The following is a 12,390-nucleotide window of genomic DNA, read 5'->3' as shown; positions in this document are numbered from 1 at the left end:
ACATGCATGTACTTATGTATGTATGTATCAAGAGTTATTGAACAAAGTGCGTTAAAAACTTTGGGAAGGAGGGCAGGAATCCAGGTCTCCCCTTCCCAACAGAGTGCTCCATGCCGGCAATGTTGCAAGCTTTGATTTCTTTTTCTTCTTTTTGGCCCACAACATCAACTTTATTGTCGAGCTGCCTGAATGGTTTCTGAAAGGCAGAGAAAGACCTGCCACCTTCTGTTCTCTTCAGATCCTTCTGATCTTTTCAGATCAGAAAAATTGGCCAGGCTGCCCTGTGACAGCATCTTGCATGCGAGTGATGTTAAACTCAGCCAGGTCATCTTGCCTTATGAAGAGCTCTCCAGAAACAGCTGGAGAGAATTATTTGAAGACAGCTATCTGATCTATTTAAGAAATCACCCTGGTGGCTGAACCGTTGTCACCATTTCTGAGTACTCCCCTTAGCTGTGCTGCCTATTCCTCTGCTCCTTCATGATCTCCTTTTCATTTCAGTCCGAGATGTTTGAAGTTTGGAGGTAGAGGGAATGAAGTGCAGATTGCCAGCCTCCATAGGAAAATCCTAGTACCTCAGACTCAACCCTTGCTGCTGAGCATGGGGCAAAAGAAAGATACTAAAGAAATAAGGATTCGTCCTTTCCTTAGCACATCTGTCCAGCTGTGTCTTAATGCATCTGCTGGTGGTGTCATTTCTGTACATTAAGAGCCACTAGCTAGGATGATGTCAGTCTCCTCTGCTGTACCCTACAAGTTTGCTTGCTTGCAGGTTGGGCAGAAGTTGGCAATGCCAGGCTTAGCAATCTCCTTCTGGAGGTTCGTATGGTGTTAAAGCAGATGTAGATAAAGAGGACGTCTTCCAACCCAAACAGTTCTTTGATTCTGTGATCTCTATGAGGTAAAATCTCTGCTTTTGATGGAAACCATTTTTATGTATATAAGGAGGGGAATAGCAAATATACTTAATTAACATTTAAGCACTTGTGCCGTGCTGGTGTAAGGTGCGTCACTGCAGGCCAGTGAAACTAGCTTCTGTATTTGTTAAAGCAGAGCTGCTTTTGTCTTTTAGTTAGAAAGGCATATTTGCCACTGGGGAGGCATCGTCACTTTTTGTGTTGCTCTATGTGGGGTAGAGAATGTGAAAGAGGGATACTTGACTAAAAATACCCTATTAACACAGCAGTCTTTTCCCATCTTTGGGGGGACTGAGTGGAGAATATTGCCAAACTCCAGTAAATGTAAGTGAGCTGCATTAAGTGCAAGTTGTACACATAAATCTTGGGGCTCCTACAGTGTTTCCTACTCGGGACCAAAGGTTCTTCTTCAGCATCCAAGTTCCTCAGTCTCTAGTCAGTTGGCACCTTAACAGCCTCCTGCTGAGATAAAAATATATTCAGGGCACAGCAGTTCCTTCCTGCCCCTCCTGAACTGTTCAGGAGGGATCTCCTGTGCTCTTGCTTTGGATGGGCTAAAAAAATGAATGTTAGGTGCGGGTGCTCATGTAACTGTAGTCCCAGAGCGCTGATGGGCAGGATCTACACCTCTGAGTCGAGGTCTTAAGTCGGTCATGTCTTGTGTCTGAATTGTAAGTTTGTCTTTTTACTGTGTAGGATCTGAAGAGTGTTACCAAAGTTTTGAACCTGGACTTGCAAAGCCAGGTATTGTTGTGCATGCTTAAACACCTAGAAAGGCAAAAAACACCAGCCTGTGTTTCCAAGGGTGCTCTGTGCTTGGAGCTCTCAATGAAACCAGTCTGCTTATTTTTTTTCTTTTAAACTGAGTCTGCTGAAGAGTGACGATGTCCTGGGCATTAATCTCTCCGAGAGAAATAGAAACAATTTAGATGAAGTATTTTATGTTGCATTCGTTGATCCTGGTGAATTTGATAGCATCTTCAGGACGGTGCCGTCTAGCGTTTGAAGTGTATGGGGTGAACTCACAGTGTACGTATGGAAGCAAAAAGTGCCGGGGTGTAGTAAGGAGGCATTGTTTCATCCTCATGTATGACATTGTAATTGTATGGTTTTTAATGAACAGACCAGAGTAGTTACACTTAGTAATGTTTGTTCACTAAAAAGGAAAAGGGGTGTTAAATCATTGTGTTCTTTGATGAATGGCTTGTACACTGAAGAATAAATTGAACAAACTGGCACGGAGCTCAGTGAACATGAAATCAGCTATTAGACGAAAGCTTGTGAACAAATTCTGACCCTGATATGCATCTTTTGATTAATGTCCTATCAATCATCCATAGTGGCTACCTTAGCTCAGTCGCGCTGTAATCATTCATGGTTGCTTACAGGAACACTAGCAGGGACTATAGAGCTGCAATAACTGAATATTATTACTGATTTCTGCCGAACTCTTGCTGTGAACAATTACTGTTTTCACTACGTTTCTGCCTCCCTTTATGAAAAAGAATACAATGCAAAATGAAAAGAGAATTCCTCAAAGACCAGTAAAATTCTCCCAGGGTATTCTTAATGATATTCTGTCCTAAATGGGCAAACTATTGTAATGCAGAGTTCTCACCAGGAATAACAGTAATGTAATCACATTGAAGCTGTCTCTTTATGGATTGTAGTCAAACAGACAAAATGTATAGTCAGATTAATGAACACAGAGTTTCTGTAGATTTATTACTTAAAATGGTTGAAATTATTTTAGTTCTTTCTGTATCAAGGTATTTTCAGTTAATGCACTTACTAGTAACAGTAATTAAGACTCCAGACCATAAATTTGGATTAAATCCACCCTTTTGACATTAGAAGAAGCCTTGATTCTTGAAAGGTATTATGCTTGCACCCCTCGTCCACCCTTTTGACATTAGAAGAAGCCTTGATCTTGAAAGGTATTATGCTTGCACCCCTCTCTTTTAAGACCTAAAGTTGTAAATTTGTATGCCTCTTTTGAACTGTGGTTGTTTGGTGTTTTTTTAAGAAAAAGAAAAAAAAATCAATGCACTTTTTTTTCTTTATTTTTGTTCTTTTATGATTGTAACTTATTGGCAAATGTTTGTGGGAGAATCTCATATTCCTGTGTGTGAAGATTTAGTTCCACACCATTTATTTCTCAAGTGTGACAGAAGGAATGCTTTGGCACTACCCACAAAATAGGTCCTTAGATGGCAGTGTAATTTCCTCCAAAGTCACTGTAGTCTGGGAAATATGGTGAAGTAATGAAGTGATGACAGGTATTAACATGCATAATGGGCTTTAATAGACATTTAATGTTGTTTAACTGGAAGAAGGAGAAGTGCATTCCCATTGGAATATTTCTACATTGAAACTCATTGATCACCAATTTCAGAGGGGAAAGGTTAATCCATCAGTTTCTGTAACCAAACAGCACTGATGGAAATTCTTTAGGTGACATTCTGGATGAACTGAGCTTTCCATCTTTGCAAACAAATGAGTGATATGACAAGCATGGTGTTCAGAACACATTTAACCAATTGATTTTCTCTCCTCTTGTAATAAGATCTAGAGACATATGAAAGAGCGTAGCATGAGCCAAGATTAAAGGAACTGCTTCATACACGCGAACATAGGGGAACTGCATTATCAATAAAAGTACAATAAAGCGTGTAGGCACCTATTCTTTTTCTTTATATAAAGTTTGTTATTGCAATAAATAGCTGTTATTGAACTGCTTGCCTTTTATTTCAGTTTTTCTGAATTTTATTTCGGTCAGATTTCTGTGGTTTCCTGATAAATGTTAGGAAAAAATGTCATGTTTTGTTATTGTATTGTTTTTGCACTCTACTAGTACATCCAGGATTTTATCATCCTTTTGGACACGAAGAAAGAAGTGGGGGGGGAAGGGAGGGACCTGACTTCAGTTAATGTAAATGTATAAAATGTATTTTAAAGGTTTAATCTGTATGGTTCCATACTGTAATGACCCTCATCTTTTTCCTCCCTCTTCCCTCCTTTTCCTCTGAAATTCAGCCCTGCTCTGAGTTTCACATACCCTCCTACACCGGTATCCCTCCAACAAATGCATCAGCAAATTATAAGTCGTCAGCAAACCCTAGGTTCAGCCTTTGGACACAGCCCTCCACTCATCCATCCTGCTCCAACTTTTCCTACCCAGAGACCTATCCCTGGCATCCCCAGTGTCCTGAACCCTGTCCAGGTCAGCTCTGGACCTTCTGAGTCCACACAGGTGAGAGACAACAAAAGAAACCTTTGCACCCCATTAATTTAAAAATTAAATAAATTAAATAAATTACATTGTCTCAATGGCAATTAATCACCACTGTCACCAAGACCCTTTGATAACAGTTTTCTTGCAGCTATAGCATTCGCAGTCCCTTTATTATAAATCACAGGAGTGTATGCACGGTTCCTGATTGGTAGCCTGCTTTTTAGTCCTCATAAATATTTCACTGTGCTGCAGCAGCTTCTCGGTCCAGACTGTCTCTCCTGGATCTTACACAGGAACTTAGCAGAGGTGGGGAGTAAGTAAAAGGGGAAAAACACATCAAAACATTAACATTTAAGGATTAGCAGCTTCACCTCCAAATCATGCTGACTGTAACATACGCAGGGTTGTATTCTGCCCTCCTGACACAGGTGTGAGTAACTCAGTCTGTGAGCAACAGAGGAATGCAAAGATAGTGCAGAGGTTTGAAGGTTTTTTTTTTTTCTTTGAATTGTGCAAAATTGGACTTACTGAGTTTGAATAAGCTGGGGATGTGCAGCAGTGAATTAGGCCCATAATGTGGAGTTTATCACGGTTTGCGGTTTGCCTGTTATTAACTAGTTCTGTTTGTTTCCACATGACCTAGGATAGATTATTTATCAGTCTGGGAGCTGTTTATCTCCTGGCTAGCTTTTACAAATGTAGAAGCAGAACATGCTGCTCTAGGAAGGATATTGATTTTTTTGTGGGGTCCATGCAAGTTCAGATATCTCTAAAAGATCTCAGGATTCCTACAAGATCCATTTGCAGGTGTAGATAATGGTGTTCAGTCTAGCACAGCAAGAGAAAAACAAGATTCCGGCCTGTTTATGTCAGCAGTAGTTTTGCTATTGACTTGGGAGAATCTAGGACTTCATGTAGGATTTTTCGGCTGAGAGTCTCACACTAGTGTTCAGGTTTTTTTCTATCCACCACTGTAATGGGAAATGTGGTAAAAGAGCTGAGATCTTGTGTGCAAAGTGCCAAACCTTTCCTCAAAGTGTGAAAAAATACATCTTTCTCTTGTGTTGATTCAAACTAGTACCTAGTGATTTTGTTTTTCAAAATTGCCTTTCTGAAGTCATCATTACATGGAAAATGGAGTTCTTCCTACACCTCCCTGGGCTGACAAAACCAGCATTGGTTTGTAGCAAGGAATTACATCTAACACCCTCCTTCCTGTTCCCACCCTGCTCCGTTTCAAGGTTGAGTGATGCAGCTCTTCCACAAGTTAATGCTATGTAATTGAAGCACAATGTAATTGCATATCCAATATAATTAACAGTGTAGCTTCTCCAAATAAAGTTGCTGAGCAGATGCTGCATATTTCTGTATGGAGCTACATATTTATCACAGTCTATGGGGGGGACCCTGCCTGCAGCAGAATAAACCCACAAGCGAATCTGCAGTGAGCAGCACTGGAGATCCAATGCACAACAAGCGCTCCAAGATAAAGCCCGACGAGGACCTCCCCAGCCCAGGCGCGGGAAGCGTGCAGGTACGGCGCTCAGGTTACAGTCACAAGCCATTCATTCTCGCTGTGGGAGGGGAAACGCACCGTGCCTGGTGCCGTGTATTTTCAGGCTTCCTGCCCTCGTACGGCACTTCATCCTGGTGCAGGCACGGGCGGGCTCAGCTCACGGCGGCAAGGGACCGGTTGCGGGGTTAAACCTGGGCAGCGAGGGGCTGCTGGGGTGCAGGGCTGTGTGGCAGAATCAGGGCAGAGGAGGGAGGCTGATGGAGAGGTGCCTCTGGTCGGTCAGCGCTCGACCCTCTGTTTGCCGTGGAAAAGCGAGCAAGAGACATTCAGGTCTTTATTAAGAACGTGTTTTCTGCTCAGCAAGAATATTCACGCCGCACTGACTTTTATCAGGTCTTAGCACTGTACTGCATTGAGGCCTCGGTGTCGGGCACCAGTCTCATTTGCTACACTTTCTATACCAGTTAATGCCGCTGGTTTTAGTAGGGTGACTCCTGATTTACTGTGGCTGGGGGAGATGAGAATCCGAGCCTCAATCTTGCGAGTGAATCCATGAAAACAGAGCAGAGATCCCTCTAAACCCTTCAGCAGGTTTGAAATGGAAAGAGCGTGAGCACATAATTTGAACCAAATGTTTATGCTAACATCTGACCCTTACCCCGAGCATACACCAAACCGGGGAGAATAAGGCATCTTGAGGAACTGAAGGTGGAAAGTCAAAACCCAAAATTAAATACTCTTCTCCTGCTCACCCCTTTCATGCACACATTACAGGCAAAAAGAGGCTAACAGGTAGCCTGAAAAGTACCAAAGTTGCTTTTGGAAAGGTTTTTGTGTGCAAAATTGTCACTGGATTAACCATGAAAACACTTCGGATTACTGGTGATCCACTTTGTGTCTAACCGTAGTACTAAAGTCAAATTCCAATTGATTCAACTATATTGAATAGTGCCTTTTCACTAGTGATGCCACTGAATAATAAGGGGTGAGTGTGCAAATAAAGATCTCCTTAAATATGGGTAGAGGGAAGCCAAGCCTTTACAATTAGCTTTGAATTGAATTAAATTTGAATTAAATTGAATTAAAGGGGTTTTTTTTTTTTTAGACATTTGCTGCAATGAGTACTTCTGGGGAGGAAAAAATTCTTTTACACATATAGTCTGCTTACCAAGCCTGTTTTGGGCTTCTGTATTTTGTAGAACTGAGTAACAGAGTGAACTGAAAGTAGAGTAATCTACACGCCCACTCCCATCTCTCTTTTAATGCTGAAATGATTCACTTTTTTTTCTTCCTCAGTTTCAGAATTTCCTCTCTCTTCTCCTCAACTCTGTCTTTTGCTTCCCTCCAGGAACAGCCAGAAGGAATGACCCTGGTAAAAGAGGAAGGGGACAAAGATGAAAGCAAACAGGAGCCTGAAGTGGTCTACGAGACAAACTGCCACTGGGAAGGCTGTTCCCGGGAGTTTGACACACAGGAACAGCTAGTGCATGTAAGTTAATGGTATTCAGGAACTGGGTTTTAAAACTACGTGACCTTTTTCATGGGGGTCGGGGTCTCTGACCCTGTGCTGAGTCAAGTTTCTTAGCTAACAGCGCTGCAAACCGGAGAGGGGTTTATGAGTTTCTGAGAATAAAGAAAACTCGGAGCCACAGTGCTTGACCTGTTCAGTCAGCTAAAGCTTAGTGTAAAATTCAATAAAGTCTTCAATAGAGATTGTAATGGCTCTGATCCTGTAAGCCAGCAAATGCTATTTTGAGTTAGAGACTTTGATAGTTATTGAGTAATAGTAAGCTGGACATGAATTATTATTAACCTTTAGCCAAGTTTGATTTTTTTTCTCCCAAAAGGGACTGTAACAGTAGAAATAGGCAAGGGGAACTCTTCCTCTTCCCTAAGGGGGTTTTTGGTATCCATTTATTGTTGTGTGTAAACTGAAGTGGATTATTTGGCTAAATACCTGGAGACTCAGTTATTTCAGTCTTTTTAGCAAAACTGAACTGTATGGTCTTATTTACGCTACACCAAATATTAGTTGTATCTGCCTTGTTTCTTATTCCTCTCTACCACTTCTCCAAAATAAATGATTTTTAGTATTTCATAGTATTGTAAGATAGAAAAATGGATGATCAAAAACTAGAATATAACCTGGCAAGTACAACCCCCCCCATTTTCAACTTCATTAGCTAGCAGTACATCTCTTAAATTACCAGCATCATAGAACATACCTAAATACTCCGAAAAAAAGAGGAATTCCTCGTTTACAAATTAGAGAGGAGCATCTTCAGCAAATGATCGGTGTATCAGAATCATATTTATTGTAGAAAATGGTTTGATACTTTCCTGGAGATTATGCAAAATCTGTTGCATAATGTGGCCAATACTACTGAAATAGCTTGCTGAAAAACGTATTTTTCTCCCCGAAATAAATAAAAAAACCCTACCATGTATTTCCAAACACTATGCAAAATGGTAAACTCATGCTGCAAAGCCAACTTAGTAAAGCAATGCCAGCTTTCACTTGCTGGAGTGTGAGAGTCTTATGCTATTGCAGTTATTCATCAAGATGTATTTTCAGTTTCTTGTTATTGTTAATTTTTGTTATTATGAGGTGGTAGTAGTAGTAATAGTAATAATAATAATAATAAATGAAAGACTATCACAAACTGAAGTAATGGCAAAAATGTGACATTTTTAAGGAATTCTTTGGACATTTTCTGCACCAAAAAATCCCCTAACATTTTAACAGGCCAAAATGAAATGTGAGGAGTGACTCTTTTAGTGTCATAATACCTTTTTGGGAAGAAATGTCATACGAATGGCTGCTGCAAAGGGTTGGACATATTTAAAAGATCAAGTGTCAGTCTTGCAATTGATTCTGTGCAAACAGACCAATTGGCATCATCTGGGCCTCTGCACGGGCACAGTATTTGTATCTGCTCATAATTGTAAGGCTGGGGCTTTATGATGCCTGGCAAGCCTTTCTCAATATTCAGAAATTATCCCAGTGATGATGATGATTAATTTACACCAAAATATATGAAATACAAGAGAAATTCAGAATAAAGGTGCCCTTGATAGCAAAAGAAAAAAAAAGGAAGAGGATTTTTTTAAGTTTCAGACATAAAAATTAATTGAATTCCACAGTGCCTGTTAGCTAATAGCTAATGTTTCGTAGTTTCAGGTAAATTAAATTGACAATGTGATAGTTTGGTTGTTTGGGTTTTTTGAATGCATTTGTTGTTTCTGGTGTGATTTTTATAGTGAATCTGACTGTATTATACAGGTCAACAGCAAGACTCCTCTGAAAATAAAAGTATTTCTTATGTTTCTGTATGATGGCAACATCTGAAGTGGGTTTCTCTAGACATAAAATGCAGATAAAAATGTCTCTATGATACAGGGAGTTCTTTTTGGCAGGGCTTAGGATTCAGGTATGTTATGATGGCATTTAAGATTATGAGGTGCAAGTCCTGACTCGATACGCTGAAGACAATAAAATTGTCGTCATCATCATCACAACCATCACATTCAAGTAGCACAAATCACTCTGTAAGAATCAGCGTGACTCAGTGATGGGGCCCTGGTTTGTGATTTCTTTTGCTGCTCTGACAGAGCCCTGCTGTGGGGACTTGAGCAAGTTATTTCTGTCCAGAATTGCAAAGGACGTTAGACATCTCACTCTGTCTGAAAGTCTGGCCCTTCACCTCGGTCTGTCTCTCCCACGTTTTGTCTGCCCTTGATTGCCAGAGCCCGCTGATGTGCACCTGCAGCAACCAGGGAAATGAAGTCCGGGTCTCGGGAGGTCTTCACGGGAGGGCAGTCCTGGTTTTGCTCAGGTCTCTGACTCCGGCAGAAAGTGTTAAGTCCCTGAGTAGCAGGTCAGCCCTTGCAAATCTCCCCGCTCGCATGGCTCGTGTATGCCTCCTGCGCAAATACTCCTGGTTAAACCCGAGTAGGTACAGATCGCTGTAATTTGCACTTACCTCAGTGTCTTTGCACTGGGTGGGTTCCTGACTTGGCACGTGCAAGTGGGCACCTGAACGGGGCACAGAGAGATTACGTGTCTCAGTGGCGTGAGTACATCCTTTGCTCGCTAATACTTACGCTGCCGTAGCAGCTGGAGGCCTTGTCAAGCCCAGAGTCCCGTGGTGCTAGACGCTGCCCAAACGCAAGAGGAGGAATGGCCCCGACACGGGCATGGGGTCTTCACCCTGTGACTCCAGAGCTGCCTAGATCGGGCTCTCCAGTGCTGTCTGGAGGTATCTGAGCTAGCTTTGCGGGATGTAGGCATGTAGCTAGGATCACATATGCTTCCCAGCGAGGTCAGGGCTATGCAGGATGATGGATATTAACCTTCAAATCTCGCAGCAGAGCTCTGCCATGTTGCTTCCCCTGGCTGCACGCGCTGCTGCCCTGCGGGTGATTCCCGACCCACTGGCAGACTCAGCAGAGCCTCAGTTGCTCCAGCTGAGTTTGAAGGGGGGCCTGAAGTCAGATGCTGGGCTGCCATCTGGGACATCGAAAGTATAGATAACCATCCTCTTTTGTTGACTCTGCTGTGGGGGTAGTGATCATCAAGGCGGGGGCAACTGACATAGATAAAGTCAATAAAGGCTTAAATTGCCCTAGCAAGACTCATCCAGATAATATTTGTCAGCTTCCCTATATTCCCTGACACTCAGAAAGGTTGATTAGCATGAGCAGAGAGCTATAGCCATGTGTTCAGAATTTGGGTGGGTGTGATACAGCACTACAGATGTGATACTACATCAGATTGTGTACACACACCTACTTGTCCATACTATGGGTAGTCAAGTGAACTGTATAGTGAAATAAGAGTGAGCTATGTAGACTTTCACAAAGGATTGCAAGAAACCCCTTCCCTGTCACCCACTTCATTGAGTATGTGGTGTGTAGCATATATTCAGTAGAAATGAAAATGCGTTTGTATATTTGACTTGGAAGTATTTAGAGTGTTCTGTCACCTGTAAAGCTCTCTAAACCAGTTCCTCGGGCTTTGGAAGTTCAGCTTGGAAAAGGAAATTTGTAAAATTCAGAGTTTCAGAAAAAAAGACCTAAAAAACATTCTTGTACATCCTGATAAGGCTAAATTTTCAGGATCTACTTAGGCTAGCAGTAAGCCTTTTAATGAATGTGGGGTTTTTTTTCAGGGAAATAAAGCTGCTCTTTGTAGCCGTACATAATAGTAAGGTATCAGACCCAAAATGTCCAATGGCCCAGAGCAGGCTGTTATCCAAGCCTTGCATCCCAAAGCACTGGAATTTTAGAGGAACTGCAGCGTTTAGGGAAAAGACGGAAGTACATTTCCTGCTGTTTTGTTTCCTAAAGGCTTAGGTACCTCGGCATGAATTCTAGTCACGCCAGGTTGAGCAGAGCTCAGGAGAGCTTTTCCACGATACACGATGCACACAGTTCACGTTATAGATGTCATTAATGCCATCATGTGTAGGCTGTATACACAAGCACATATGCATGTGTTTTGAAAGAGGTTGATAGGAATTTGTGTATATTCTGGCCTTTCTGTCACATGAGGATAGGTGTATTATCTTTGGGGGAATGATGGGAACCGATTTACTTTGACATCAACTGTAGGTGCATCAGATTTGAGCAATATCTGCATTCCGATGTGATGTGCGATATAGCATGTATGAAATGGTAAATACAAACATAATCTGTGTCTGAATATGAGGTATAGCTTTAGAGCAGAAATTGCAATCTTGGGCACAATAGTCCACGTTTGTGTTTGATGGCATTTTTCTGCATTACTTTTGTAGCAAAGTCCTGCTGTTACTAGTGTAAAACGTGGGCGCTAGTGAAAGTGTGCTTAGGCCCCAAGAGACAATGTTTTCTGACTGAATTTATGAACAGAACCTGGGCTGCTATGAATAAATAACTGAAAAGCCACATAAAAGAATCGTTATCGACCCACCCAGAACGGTTTGACACGCCAATGATTTTGGTGTGGGAGCTCTTATTTTCAAGCGATATGTGCCACTTGAAAATTTAACTATGCTGAATTCTATGATACACACACCAAAAAGCAAGGTGTTAAACCATTCAGAAGCTCTGCCTTATTTATAGCACCTATCCATCCTTCCCCCCCCGCCCCTTACAGTTAATAGAAAGATTCATGATTCTTCATGGTTGTCTATCTAGCATCTGACAGTACCGACTGCCCTGCTAAAGCAAGTCACTATCTATAATTGATATCCTCCTATGGAATAGGGTACCGGCTGCAACTGAAGGGTTTTGCTGAAAGCTCTTAAATCCTGACAAGTTCTGCCCTTGTTCTGGTTCAGTCGCTGAGCTGCACTGCTGGGATCCCAGGGTTATTTGAAGTTGGTGCAAAAGGGATGCGCGCGTTGCACGTTAGCAAATCACAAAGTTGGAGAGCCGCGATGGAGCCGCCACTGCATTTGCCTGCCAGGTAGTCTTATTTACAGTGCGTTGCGCTCCTGAAAAGATCAATTACATTACTGTTTGAACATGTGGATTATAGGTTTCTTTCTTTCCCTTCTTCTTCTTAAAAAAAAAAAAAAAGAAAAAGAAAAAAAGAAAAAAAAAGAAGGATCTTATTTATTTTAAAGCCTCAGTTTGCTGCTGGGGTCTTTATCATTCAGCTGTTTAATTAATTTCTCTGCCCAGCGAGATATTATAATTGGGCTTAGCTGAGCTCAAGTTTGTTTTAAATATGTGATAAA

At 41.7% G+C, this 12,390-nt stretch overlaps 1 protein-coding gene across 1 annotated transcript in view; it reads left to right on the top strand.

Annotated features, from left to right (window-relative positions):
* GLI3 (GLI family zinc finger 3) overlaps positions 1 to 12,390 on the top strand; it is a 72,519-nt gene that overhangs the window by 29,199 nt on the left and 30,930 nt on the right. The window contains 3 exon segments of the mRNA XM_010285535.1: positions 3,954 to 4,170; positions 5,570 to 5,686; positions 7,017 to 7,157. Of these exon segments, the coding sequence (XP_010283837.1) occupies positions 3,954 to 4,170; positions 5,570 to 5,686; positions 7,017 to 7,157 (475 nt within the window).

The sequence above is a fragment of the Phaethon lepturus genome, unplaced genomic scaffold, assembly GCF_000687285.1.
Source record: "Phaethon lepturus isolate BGI_N335 unplaced genomic scaffold, ASM68728v1 scaffold9170, whole genome shotgun sequence".
NCBI classification, from domain to species: Eukaryota; Metazoa; Chordata; class Aves; order Phaethontiformes; family Phaethontidae; genus Phaethon; species Phaethon lepturus.
This window is presented reverse-complemented; position numbering and strand designations above follow the sequence as displayed.